Source organism: Priapulus caudatus, unplaced genomic scaffold (genome assembly GCF_000485595.1).
Source record: "Priapulus caudatus unplaced genomic scaffold, Priapulus_caudatus-5.0.1 Scaffold8, whole genome shotgun sequence".
NCBI lineage: Eukaryota > Metazoa > Priapulida > Priapulimorpha > Priapulimorphida > Priapulidae > Priapulus > Priapulus caudatus.
Window position 1 is genome coordinate 514,214 of NW_014577069.1, and position 14,448 is coordinate 528,661.

Here is a 14,448-nt window from a genome sequence, read left to right on the forward strand (position 1 = left end):
GCACAGATGCCTAGTGTGGCGCTATTCCTCCTCGTGCTGAGTGCCTGCATCCACGAGGGTCGATTCGTTGAGATCCTCGAGCCACGTAAGTATATTTGTACACCCTATTCGTATTACAACGAACGCATATAATTATCTGGTATCATGAACATATCTATACATGGATGAATATGGTTACACAATTATAGTGTGAATATGTTCATGCTTACCTGTTACTATCACCGTCAACATGCCATCACGTACATGAACGTTACTGTGGTATCGTCTACTGTATTCCGTTTCAACTTTCGTCGTTTTTCTGTCATTATTGATGTTATTAAATTTTTATTACATTTATTTATTAATAATTTTATTATCTATTTTTTTCGTTTTTAACTTACATCAATTTTTCGTCGTTCAATATTTAGGTTACTCTTTTCGTAATCATCGTCGTCGCGGTTTTCTCATTCTAGCGCAAGAGGTCACCTGCGATGGCGACGCATTGACGGCAACGTTCCGCTTCGCTGCCGGCTTTAGCGGCGAGGTGTTCGCTGAAGGTTTCCACGACGTCGCCGAGTGCCGAGCGGTCGGCGACGGATCTGCGAGCGTGACGATGTCCGTCGCGCACGACACGTGCGGACTGTCGGCGCTGCCGCACAGCGACCCGAAGCAGTTCGGCGTCCGTCTGATCGTCGCCAGGCGACGAAACCTACTGCAGAGCGACGACTTCACGCTGTCGACGTCCTGCACGTATGCGCCGCCGGAAGCGATCGCCGTCGTCGCCGACGACGTGAACGTCGGCCGACTGTCGACGAGCGTCGTCGACGCGACGCCGGAACCGTGCGAGGCGACGCTGCGCGTCTGGCGGGGCGACGACATCGACGACAAGCGGCCCGTCGCGACGGCGGTCGGCATCGGCGACGGCCTGCTGCTCGTCGCCGCGCTGGAGAACGACGACGTATTCAAGAGCATTGCCGTGTTCGACTGCTTCGCGCGCAGTCCGGCGACTGGTCGCCAGGTGGCGCTGATCGACGCCGCCTCGTGCGTCGACGCGGCGCTGCGCGACGACATCGTGCGCAGCAGCCGCCTGCGCAAGCGCGTCGGCGGCGACAACGCGCCCGTCGAAAAGTACATCGCCTTCAACGCCTTCAAGTTTGCTGACGACGACCGGGTCGAGTTCACGTGCAGCGCGTACGCCTGCGTCGACGCCGACGACTGCGACGATCTGTGCGAGCCGGCGAGGCGACGACGGCGGCAGGTCGGACGTCGGCCAGCTGCCGACGATGACGTTACCGATAATATTACGATCACGGGGCAGATTCTCGTGCGAGACAACGGCAGGGGGAGGAGGAAGCAGAGCTCGCAACCTCTGTTCGATGAAGATGATAGTAAAGTGTGTCTGCCGCCCCACGGACTCGCTGCCGTTCTATGTGTCTTCGTCGTTTTTGTTTTCGCGGCATTCTTCATGTCGGTGATTGCCTGTTGTCGCGGGCCAACCACAAAAGACGACTCAGTGGTAATGTTATTGAAATTCGTTGAGCGTACATAGGATTTTAGTCATATGAATCAACTGTGAATGCCTCACTAAATAGCGCGAGTATTGTATGCGTCGTCAAACGTCGACGATCGTTGTAATATACGTTAGAATTATGTTTGAATAAATATTGTGAAGTGATAATGGTTTTGTCAAGTTTATCTTTTAGTTCGCGAGAATTTACCAAATAGTAAATTATGCACGCAGTGTTGCACTCCTCAACATAGTGATGCATATCGTAATAGTTATCAGCAAAGTATGGCTAGTTATGTATAATGTTAAAACGACCGCTGAGATTTGTAGACCAATGAAACCAACGAAGGTAAAATAATTATATTAAAGTTGTACGAAATGAGGTGTTATAGATAACGCTATTCGGCCCATCTCCTTCAATTAGATATAATATAACTGAAATATTAATCATGTGATGAGTGAGCAGAATTCAGTCAATGTCTTAATGTGTCGTGATAAAGTCAGAATAATTTAACACCATAATAATTCGCGTATTTAGCATACAATATAATAATGGTAACTAAGCGCAATTTCGAGTAAGGTACTTGCAAATTATAATGTAGAGTGTAAATTAAATGTAGAGTGACGATATAACTTATACAAATTTAAATGCGGTAAATCTAATTCCTATATATTAAAAGATGTGTCTGTCTGACACACGCCTATCTGAACATGTAGTAATTATGGATATTCAGCAATAGCACAAGTGATCCAAATACACGCAAAGTTAGTTTGATAATATCATTTATTCAGTCTTGCTCACACACATATACATGTATAAAAAATAAATTTTTACAAAATACATGCCTATGGCGAGTTTATCTCGTTTTTAAAGTAAAATCTTATCCTACACATAAATTGCATCTTGTACTAAAATCATTTTGAGCAAAGATGTAATTAATAATAAATATGTATGTATATAAATATATAATATTGCTAGCGTTCGCACGTTCTAAGTAAACCGATAATTTAAAATTTTCATTTAATTTTTTTTCTCGAAATTGTACCCTCAAATTTAACGTTTGTATGACGAAATGTTACTTGGCATACGTCTACACTCCGGTATTAACAGTAAAAATAGTGCGTTTAGACAGTTCGACAATATTGCGTATCGCAGGTATAAAGGATTCCGTTATGGTGGCGACAAAAATTAAGAACAGTTATAATACGGAACGTATATAAATGTATAAATGTTTAAACAAAGAATTTTTCATTGTGTGGGACAAAGTTTTGTATAAATTTTGTATAAAGTAAAAATGTAGGACCAGCTGCATGCACAGGAACGTATCCATTTTGATGCAAGATCGATACAATATTTTTACATGCATTTTAGAGAATGTAATCATACTGACAAATTCCACACTCAGTCGTTAGGGTTATATGATATTTTGATATAACTATCAATAATCAATTTTTCACGAATGTGTTGAGACATCTGCAGGCGCTGGTCAGAAACTTGCGGAACATAAAAATAATTTTTTCGATATTGCGTCTGTACGTGAGCCTTAAAGGTTATTGAAACACGCATCCATGTTAGTTTATACAACCTTCACACACGCTGTGAGTCCACTAGTACGGTTAAACATCACAGGTGAAACTGGGAATATAATATAAATCCGGATTAAGACAGTGTATATATAATACTGGTGAATACGTCGAACTGGTGAACCGCACGCGCTCGATGATCACCGCATCGCAAGCAGCGTGCTAAGCAAACTTCTGAACTTATGATCGAGTACGAACCCAACCGTGTTATTTTTAATTGCTTCTATATAAACGGGCTTCAACGCCGATTCGGTTTACAGATTATTTACAGTTTGAGCGTAAAATAAGCTGCTAAAAACGAGATGAAACGTTCATATACACATTGGAGAATCTACACGCGCTTACTCTTCGTCTACTACGTCAGGCTTGCTTCCGCTATCGGCAATCGCTCCGATTTGGAATCGTATAGAGATTTACTCCAGACGGAAAGCATGCTCGACCTATCTATCTTCTTACATTATTCCCCACATTACTAAGCCGCATAATTTCTAGTATCTGATACCAAATTAACGCTCGTAGGAATGTAGATAAATGTACTTTGGTGCTTCTCACCGCTAATGATTACTTTCGTAAAATTCTCATAAGCTGTTTACCGATTGGACAAGATAAATGCGTTTGTTAACTTGACTATACGTACGCATCGCCCCCGGATAAACACGATATAATAATATCTGCATAGAATATCGCTAGTGTTAAAAGCTATAGATTCGTAATTATTATCATAAGGACAACTGCGCCGAGTACATATGAATCTAAATAATTATCCGCCGCGTGTTATTCGCTAGATGGCGCCACCGGGTGGTGCGGTTATTGTCCGAGAGGGACTCCCAGATACGGGTAGTGCGCAGGGCAGATGTCAGCGCAGGTGTGGAAGTAGCGGTCGCCGGGGTGCTCGGCGCTGTTCGGGGGCATGGTGACGTTGTAGTAAGCGCAAAAGCGCGGGTGATCGCACACCGGTTCCCTACTGCGCAGGAAGTCACAGTTGAAGGTATCGGCGGCGCGGCTTGAGCGGGTCGGGTTGCGGATCCATTCGATCGCCTGACTGATCGTCGTGAACCACACGTCCTCCTTACCTATGTGTACAAACACATTGATATTATTATGATTATTATTATTTCCAAAGTGGATCACGGCATTAGCCGGTGGCTTCTGGGTTGACCGTGTCCCAACCTGGGAAACAGGGATTCAATCCAGAATTATTATTATTATTATTATTATTATTATTATTATTATTATTATTATTATTATTTGTAGTAGTAGTAGATATTATATTATATTATATTACGAAAAGTAGCGACAATGATGGTCGTCGCTCGCATGGCCTGTTCTCATTCTTGCGATTCTGTAATAACTATTAACTGGTTCGTAAAATACGGGCTTAATCCCTATAGTCAGAGGGGATGACCTTAATTTTGAATGATTCTTAGAAATGACCAAGTCGCGGTGAAAAGGACTATTGATGTCTTTACCTATCATGTCATCAATAAATTCTTGAAGAGCCTCCAAGTTGTATTGCGCTTCATAGAACCATCGTGGACGCACATGTATGGGGAATGGGGCTCTGTTACTCTGGTAGTGTCTATCGAAATTAGACCTGCACGAAGAAAAAAACAGTATTATGTAATTAGAAAGTAAAGTCAAAACGAATTGTCCCGAAAAAGTCGTTCATGTTGTGCCAACTTAAGAAGAACAATGGTTCTACAAATTACAGTTATTATAACTACATAATTATTTTATTAGATGTTATAGTGCGTGCATTATATTAGCACCTGAGAAGTTCGAGAGCCTCCTCCTTGTTCTCTGGGAAGTAGCAGTTGTCGACAGATGCACAGACGGTATTGTTTGTATCCAAATAGTCGACCATGGGGACTTCCCACACTCCGGGAAACGCGGCGGTAGGACAGGGAGGCACTACGCATTCCTGAGTTGATCTAGTGTAGAAATTTAACACATGGTAAGATGGAGATTGTAGTATTCAGATGCTGACAAGTGAAGATTCCCACTATTTGCGTAACTATTAAACAGCGACGGCGGAGTAACTGCTTTAACAGACAACGACTGGCGATGAACAACATAGGAGAAGTGGTTAAGTTGTGATATATCTATCAATTTACGAAGAGTTTACCGTCCTTGTGAGCACCAGACGAAATGAGGAAAACTTTTTTAAATGACTGATAAACCTAAATTGCCAAGTAACCGCAGGCTAGCCTAGCTATGTATTGAAGGGACATGAAACCTCGTGTATATGCGCGCTAGCGGCTGTACCTGTAATCGAGAGTGTAGGGCCACATTGGCGGATTCATCTGCTGGGTCGGCCACGAATTGTCCCACTGGAATCCCTCGTCCTTCAACATGGCGAACTGCATGTTGCCACCGAGCTGCGGTGGCAAGTATAAAAGGGAGAAAAAACCCAGAGAGTACGATGAGAGGTGCACAAACGCGTCGTGTCCATGTAATGTCATTTATCGCCGATGTTTACACATACCACCACTGTACAAGTGTAGTAGAATATATTTATTAGTGGTTGCGCGTTTTAGAAAGTGTTGTTACAAAACCGAATAAAAATAAGATACTATGGCAGAAAAACGAAACCCATGTAATCAGATTGCACAGTGACTGAAATGATATTCCAGTATATTCCAGACCATCTCGAGTAATTTTTTTCATCGAATGCTTAAGTCGCCCGACCGCAACTCACACTACCGTAAGCCTAAAACCTGTGAGCATAACTCACAATACAACATGCCAATAAATGATACGTGAGACTAAGTTCGTATGAGATATGTAGTATAGACTATGATTATGCATCTATACGTCTACTATGCCTCTATACATCTACTATGCCTCTATACATCTACTATGCCTCTATACATCTACTACGCCTCTATACATCTACTATGCCTCTATACATCTACTATGCCTCTATACATCTACTATGCCTCTATACATCTACTATGCCTCTATACATCTACTATGCCTCTATACATCTACTATGCCTCTATACATCTACTATGCCTCTATACATCTACTACGCCTCTATACATCTACTATGCCTCTATACATCTACTATGCCTCTATACATCTACTACGCCTCTATACGTCCACTATGCCTCTATACATCTACTATTACTATACTATCGTATGACTATATATCGCACGAGACTCGATGCGATGTAATCCCGATAATGCGATTGTTGGCAAAGCATCGTACGTACCTGTAGGTAGGGTGCGCGCATGCCTTTCACATCGGCCGGGTTGATGCGAGCCAGGGACTGCATCGTGCTGCGGTGATCGGCAATCTCTGCCTGCCACACGTGCTGCGGGGCGTCGCGCCAGTAGGATGCTGGAGACTGGTGGCTGCGAGGCAAAACACGCGGCCGCGCAACCCGCATTATTTACCCCGCATTAATTACCCAGTATTAATTGCTCCGTATTAACTACTCCGTATTAATTACCCCGTATTAATTACCCCGTATTAATTACCCCGTATTAATTACCCTGTATTAATTACCCGAGATATTTACGCCGTAGCGATGATGTCTCGCATCGCGGTCGTTGAACTTGGGAAATGAACGAGAGGAGGCAGACATTCTATAGCAGTTAATATCACCTCTACTTCTTCTCTTCGATGCGAGTCAGCTATATACACGTAACGTACCTGAGAGATAACGAGGCGATTTCGACACCCTGGGTGTATAGTCCTTGAAGGACTACGAACTCGGTGAACTGGTTAATGTCGAAGAATGTGGCTCCGAGCGGACAGCCATTAGCGTTGGTTCTAGGTACGCGGCGCCTGTCGCGTCCGATTTTGTTGAAGATCTATTAACACGTTCCATGCGAAACTTGATGTAAAACATTAGAGAATATGCGAAAAATCCAGCACGGGGCGATAGATCCCTTGTTAACAAGGCAACGTTAAACGTGTTAACGAATGAGTGTTGCTGGCGTATATGAGGCCATTGTGTGGTACATGACGCACGAAAACGGGTTAGCTAGACTTAGTGATCTTTGATAATGCTTAGATCTGGCGAAAATTCATCCCCCGATAAAACCTTTTTTAGTCTTACGTGTTCAGATAATATTCAATTCAATAGCCGTGGAACAGAACGCGAATCGATGAGAATCTCAGAGAACACGATATAGCGCAAAAACGAACGATAAGCCGGAATCAATTTCGAACAACAGTCACAGTAAAATCACAGTTAACGTAGTCACTTGGATACGAGAATTGCCAGTGAAAATCCTACTCGAAGTAAAATGGTTTGCCGCGTCGAGACTATTATGCACAACGTTATAAGATGTGCGCGAAGTAGAAGTACTCTAAAAACCCCACGGTTGCCGAAGCATATAATCAGACAAAGAAAGAAGGTAGGGAAGCTCTTAAATGCCGGCAACAACAACAACACGTAGTTACGCAATTAAAATAGCCGGATGTAGATTTTATCATGGGCATCATGTATTTCTTAAAGCAAACGGCAGATGTATACAAACGGGTTTGCACTCACATGGTAACGCGTTTATTTTGGAATGCGATCATCTAATTGCTATTAAACTTCCCCCACTAAGCTCCACGGTTGATAGAATCGCGAAGTATTTTCTCAAAATGGAAAAGTGATGGGCCTCTCAAGGAAAATGCTTTTTTGAGGAGCAAGCAAAGTTACTACAGATGGCAGCCAAAGCTGCGCAGGTTTAGGCAACTTAAGCTTTTTCCTTTAGTCCACTAGTGATATGATTGCACGCGCTACACTCTAATAGTTTCATAACCGTATTTCAGCAAAGGGTTCAGAAATCTGCCAAATAATTAAAAAGTGTACCCCATGTGAGGACACGATGCCTTATCCATTGGGCCACTGGGTCTGTATGTGAGTAGTTTTACACATATTCATCTTAAATATCGATATGGGAATATAAGATTGAGCAGAGTAAGAATTTGTAGCATAGGTAGAACTTGGGTTAAACAATTTTTTTTACTAAACTTTATCATCTTATTAGCGACATCGGTTTTATATATATCCACATTAGCAGACAGCCGAAACTTTATTATGTGTTGTACCAGTAGAGCTATGATTCTAAGTTACGTGCCAGTAGTTCCATATACGTCTGCCACTAATGATGTTTAGTGGGAGATTTTAGAATTTATCGTTGAAACATAACTCAAGTATGATCCAAACCAACATCCCCTGTTTGGGAAATGTTCTATCCGCTGGGCCACTATGGCTCTGGTTGTTTTACTTAAATTCCAGTAGTTTTGTATGGAACATTTATTGTTTACGGTGCATTGTAATTTTAGTGACAGCAGTTTTATATGTATCCACCCGTAACAGAAACCTGACGCCGTATGTGTTGGTCCACTAGTAATGCGATTGCGTAGATTACATGCCAGCAGATAACTGTACTCACTAGCGGATTAAGGGCGGGGCAACAGGGGCACGTGCCCCGGGCCCCCCACATTTGGGGCCCCCCACATTTAGAGTATCCTAAAATTTACAAAACTGTCGTAATTGTAATCCACAAAATTCTTAGCATGTAACGTTGAAGTGATGCGTTTCCCATGCTGTTTCTCTGACTGAATTTTGCTGCTCAGCTGAAGGACACTTTCCCTAATACCGAAATTGCTCTGAGAATCTATCTTTCATTGATGGTCATGAATTGTAGCGGTGAAAGGTCATTTTCAAAACTCAAGTTGATTAAAAATCACATGAGAACCACGATGAGCCAACAGAGACTGGTAAACCTCAGTATTCTCGCTATCGAAAGTGACATTTTAAATTCGTTGAAACACGATGAAATACTCTCTGAATTTGCAAGCATGAAAGTGCAGAAAAAATACAGACTATAAGGGCCCCCACACAATTGCGTGCCCCGGGCCCCCCACACGCTTAGTCCGGCCCTGACTGTACTATATCATTGGTATAGCCAAATGAACCACACGAAAAAAACCTGAAAGTGTACCCCAGGTTAGGACTCGAACCAACAATCCCCGGTTTAAGAGACCGATGCCTTATCCATTGGGCCACTGGGGCTGTAATATTTATCTCGTGCGTGCATCTCTGCTTTTCGCTGCATCTTACAATTAAAAAATTGCGTAAAGTTGATGTTACTCTGGTGAGACATGAACTCAGTAGACACACTTTATCTATTAGGCAACTAGGGCTGTGATTGTTTCACATCAATTCCAGTGTTTCCATGGCAATCTGTCTTAAATGGTGTTACGGCGATTGCAAGAGTTACATGGCAGTAGTTCATTTAATACCTATTGATCAATGATGTAATTTAAGGAAAGCATTTAGAATTCAGCTAAATGAACGAAAATATACCCCAGGTGGGACTCGAACCCACAATCCCCGGTTTAGGAAACCGATGCCTTATCCATTGGGCCACTGGGGCTGTATGGAGTTTGACATACATTCAAGTAATTTTAAACCCACCTATCTTAAATATCGTTGGGTCAATATTCAATGGGTCAAAGAAAGAACTTTTATCATAGATGGAATCCGAATAATCAATTTTTGATTAGGAGACCGATGTACGTTATTGATATTGTACGTTATTGATATTTTCTGTTACGTCACTGATATTGTACATGCACGAGTAATAAGCAAGCAGTGTGATGTTTATCCACCGTTAATGTTGTTAAGGTAAAATGTAATTCTTAGTGCGAAGTTCTAGCACAGACGGCTGCGATGCGAACCCACGACAACTAGCTTAGGACGTCAGTTGACTTAACCGTTTGAGCGAGATATCACATCTCCTAAGATATCGTTGCTAAGTCGCGCAAGCCAAGAAGTTTTATGTGTTTTTTTTCCGCGCGTGAACCTGCGGCACTTCGTTACTCAGCTTCGTTTTTAGAATGCCCTATAAGAACGCTGATTGGCTAGAACCGCATATAAATTAGTGTTCCGAATCACCGCCACTCGGACTGTGATTTGGTCATCTACATACTAGCCGTCTAATGGGAATCTATTTTACGTAGAGACAAGGTAAAATTTAATCGGCCAATGATTGAAAAGTGTACCCCAGGTGGGACTCGAACCCACAATCCCCGGTTTAGGAGACCGATGCCTTATCCATTGGGCCACTGGGGCTGTGATTTTCAGATGCTGCGTGCATCTGAGCTCCTCGTGTGCATGCTGCATCTCACAATTAAAGAATTGCGTAAAATCGAGGTTTCTCTGGTGATTCCTGAACCCAATAGTCACCCTCTTCCCGCATATGAGATTAATTTTGTGTTCGTTTATATAATCTATACGTTCTTTGTAATTTAACCCTGGGCAATATGGCCTATATGAGCATTTATAAGTGTCTTTCAAAGAATTGCGGTGATTCCCAATAAGCAATTGCCTAAACATCGAACGAGCACTGTCAGATATTTCACGAGTAGTTTTTTAGCAATGAAGAGTTGGCATTGAGAGGAGTTTTTTTTAGAAAGATTTCGCGCAATCAGCGATCAACGTTCTCACCTGCAGGTACAGGTGCTGATAGTCCTCTATACGCGCAGCTCCCTCGAAGGTCAGTAGAACAATCTGTGGTATTTCACTAGGCAGCAGCCCTCCAGGAATGTCGGTGCCCGAGCAGCGACAGTCGGGCAGTTTGCAATCGTCGGGGTTGCACGGAGCCGCTGGCGGATATAGCACACGATTTAAACGAATTAATGTTTATTATCGCGCACAAAAATCCGTAGGAAATCCATAGTAAGCGACGACGGGACAATCGCCGGTGTAATTTTACAATTTCGTTTTTTAGAAACTGGCAGAACGAGTTCAGAGCTGGCCATGCAAGGTACACTAAGACATATAATAGCCGAGCACAGATCACACGCCCATCGTCGTGTCTGTTAAACACAGAGTGCTCGCAAACATGACATGGTAAATTTGCGCTGCAATTAAACGAAAACGGTCGCGGGGAGAAATCCTAATTGCACAAACAGACACAATACCTTTCCGATATTAGCACACGCCGAACTTTAATTGGTCAATTGACATCACGAGTGTAGTATTTATAAAACACCGTCCCTCGAATGCGTGCGCGCAGTTTCGGCGCGTCTAAACGTACGTAATGATCGCTATAGACATACCGCAGCCCCTCTCGTCGCTACCGTCCTTGCATTGCTGAAAGCCGTCACAGATCTCCGTGTAGCCAATGCACTCCTCGTAAGTGCCGGGGCAGTAGACATCGCAAGCTCCTAAATGCAGGTACAGTCGCTATTACAATGAGGTCCGTGTAACAGTTGTTACGGTTACGACTCGCTTGCGTGAAGACACAATCAACCTAGAGCTTTACTTAAGAATTAAGAGATAGAGGGCAAAGAGAGAGAGAGAGGGAGAGCGATTGAAAGAGAGGTTGAACGAGTTTTAGAGTACTTACCACTCTTTGGTATGTCACCGCCCTCGCCACGTGGGGCATTGTACGTAAAACCACAAGCGTCGTTATATGCCCTTTCCGGCCGCTCACATCTTCCATTGTGACGATCAGACTGGCTCCAAATTGTACCTGCACGTACATAAATCACTTGAATTTGCTTTCCTAACTTCGTTTTCTCGTGTTATTTCAATCACGTCCAGCTTTCCGTGACCGTTAAATAGAGTCAAGTTATCAACAAAATTACCGTATTTCGGGGCAGTGACTTTAATTGTTAATTAGCAAAATCGACTGGTTTTGCAACAGCAGAGAGTTTAGAATTTATTAATGACTTTACCTGTCGGACAGAAGCTTATTCGTGGCCAGCTATGATCACAGTAGTAGAACACTGCACAGTCGGACGGGTCGGCGACGAACGTTGCGTTGCCGCCATCACTAGCGCAGCCGATCTCTGCCTCTATCGGCACACCGAAGCGCTTAGTCAACTTGTGCGAAACCGCCGCGACTGCAAAACAAGTAAAGACAGCACAGCATGTAGATAGCTGCCTATGCCGAAGGTACGCCCCCAGGTAGATGGTGATCAGCACCGGGGATAGCTGCCTATGACGGAGGTACGTCTCTAGGCAGATTGCTGATGGTGACTCACCAATCAAACGGACGTGCCTCGCTAGTGCAGGTAAATTGCGTACTTCCTCCGTGGGGTGGCCAGAAACCTGACCGCCTCAGGTAATCAATGCGCGAGGCAATAGCTGGTCGGTCATTGGTGACGGTGAACGAACGTGATCAAGGGCGAGACGCAGGTGTGCCAATATAGAAGATCATGATGCAGGTTGGCATGCGCGACAGATAATGTGCACGAGCGATTCCGCGCGATGTCGCAGGAAACACTTCCCCCCTCCCATCATCGCTCGCATCAGCACGCGAATCGGACGCTGGGGTTGATGATTAGTCACGCTGTAGTCACGCTAATTATGATATATGTTGATGACATGCTGATATAGGTTTGATGATATAATGATATAAGTTTGATGATGTAATGACATAAGTTTGATGACATGTTGACATAACTTTGATGATATGATGATACAAGTTTGATGATGTAATGATATAACTTTGTTGATATGATAATATATGTTTGAAGACATGATGATAGAAGTTTGACGATAAGATAATATAGGTTTGATGATAATGGCGTGAGACGCGAGTAAAGTTGTAGTGACAGTAGCCAACGGATTATCTACAACTATAACTGCGAAAATGTGTATGATTTAAATCAAGCGCTAATAATACATGTATTATGTACAATATACGTACATGTATTATTAGTTTTTGATCAAATTATGCTATCTCACCTGCGGCGTAATTAGAATTTATGAAGCGCTAAGCTATATCGTATTTTTTACAGTAATTATATCGCACATGCGAATCTGGGATAATAAAAAAAAACTCGATGTATTGACGAAACGCGTTAGATATCACTGGCCCCCGATATCGGTATGATATCATTGCCCCCCCCCCCGATATCGGCATGATATTCATCCAGACACAGAGCATGCTTGGTTAGCGAGAAGTATGCGAGGAGAGAGAGAGAGAGTTACAACGGTCACGTGCGTGAGCCGTAGTACAAGTGTATCGCTGTGGTTTCTGGAGTCTCGAAACATCGTCGCGACATTCTTGCACGAACTGCGCTCGCACCTAAAGCTGAAATATAAAAAGTCGACCAAAAATTTCGATCTAGTTGCACTCGCAGCACGGTAACCGATCGCACGCTCGTTATACCGACGAATAAAAAAAAACTCGAAATCATTTTGCTGGTTGTAGCAGATGTCCGAAATTCTCCGTGCGGCCATTCTACAAACCCCGCTATATTGTAACTATTGAAGGCCTTCTTCTGAATGCAGTTACTCTCTGTAATAACACTGCATGGTCCTCTATTTGTCAATGGATACTCCGTTACGTTTAAGTAGTAATTCTTATCTGGACAATAAAGACCTATGAACGAAATGCTCCTAAAATATATAATGTATAGCACTACGAAACGATTAGTAAGACTGCACCCTTGCGCTGCTGATATAAATACGACCTATCAATAACAATGATTGACAATAATAGTAGACTCCGACCAACACCCCCTAAACAAATGTAAAAAAACAGGTGAAATACGTCATTGTTGACCCCGAAATCCTTCCTCATTCGTCACATCGTGCGACGCAGTCACCGTTTAGCGTGTCAGCTTGACGAGACCGAAATGCTAACGGGTGACAAACGCATCTGTCACGGTCCACGAGTCACACGCGCGCGTGGGTGTCTCTTCATTAGGTGTCGATGGAATCGCGCAAGATACGCACTCCTTCAGCGCCGCGTAGCATATGCAGATATACGCGTCACTTCATTCGTTATCGGTCCATTCAGGTCGTGCATCGCTGCTATATATGTAGCTTATTAGCGACTATTATAGTCAGTACCGGAATAAAACAAGGGGTGTAAAACGGACTTTTTTTTACATAATAAAATCACTAAACACTTATACCACAAGATACGAACGATTGTAGTGGTGGATAGAAATAATGGCAGCACACACAATAAGAACACACAATAAGAACCCAATAAGAACACAATACAATCATGAAGACAACGTATTCAGCGTCATATTTATGTCATAATTATAAAGAAAGAGATCTTTTTCGAATTTTGCACAGGGGAGAGATAGTGATCCGCTAGGGGACGGCTCTGATTGACTAATGTTGTCTCTTATTTATTTTATTATTTATTATTTTTGGCTAATTTTGTTTTATTTTAGAATTAGGGATAGGGTTAGGGTTAGGGTTAGAGTTAGGGTTAACTGATTTCTATATCCACAACTTATTTCTATATTATACTATCTCTCCCTTGAGACCTACTAATTTTTTTTTACTAAGCTGATCTAGATGTGTGTGTGTGTGTGTGTGTGTGTGTGTGTGTGTGTGTGTGTGTGTGTGTGTGTGTGTGTGTGTGTGTGTGTGTGTGTGTGTGTGTGTGTG

General features: G+C 42.9%; 1 protein-coding gene and 3 non-coding genes across 4 annotated transcripts in view; all 4 read right to left on the bottom strand.

The window, feature by feature from the left end:
• Positions 1-2,252: 2,252 nt before the first annotated feature.
• The window catches only part of LOC106806464, a 16,339-nt gene continuing 4,143 nt past the window's right edge, over positions 2,253-14,448 (bottom strand). The window contains exons 2-11 of the mRNA XM_014808407.1: positions 11,766-11,933; positions 11,435-11,560; positions 11,145-11,252; positions 10,531-10,688; positions 6,729-6,889; positions 6,286-6,427; positions 5,336-5,448; positions 4,840-5,001; positions 4,540-4,664; positions 2,253-4,143 (exon numbers count right to left, since the gene is read on the bottom strand). Coding sequence (XP_014663893.1) covers positions 3,878-4,143; positions 4,540-4,664; positions 4,840-5,001; positions 5,336-5,448; positions 6,286-6,427; positions 6,729-6,889; positions 10,531-10,688; positions 11,145-11,252; positions 11,435-11,560; positions 11,766-11,933 — 1,529 coding nt within the window. The 3' untranslated portion in view covers positions 2,253-3,877. The remainder of the gene's footprint in view (positions 4,144-4,539; positions 4,665-4,839; positions 5,002-5,335; positions 5,449-6,285; positions 6,428-6,728; positions 6,890-10,530; positions 10,689-11,144; positions 11,253-11,434; positions 11,561-11,765; positions 11,934-14,448) is intronic.
• On the bottom strand, positions 9,020-9,093 carry Trnak-cuu. Its single transcript has one exon. It is a non-coding gene; the product is annotated as a tRNA-Lys (tRNA).
• Positions 9,385-9,457, bottom strand: Trnar-ccu. Its single transcript has one exon. It is a non-coding gene; the product is annotated as a tRNA-Arg (tRNA).
• Trnar-ccu lies at positions 10,083-10,155 on the bottom strand. The gene has a single exon. It is a non-coding gene; the product is annotated as a tRNA-Arg (tRNA).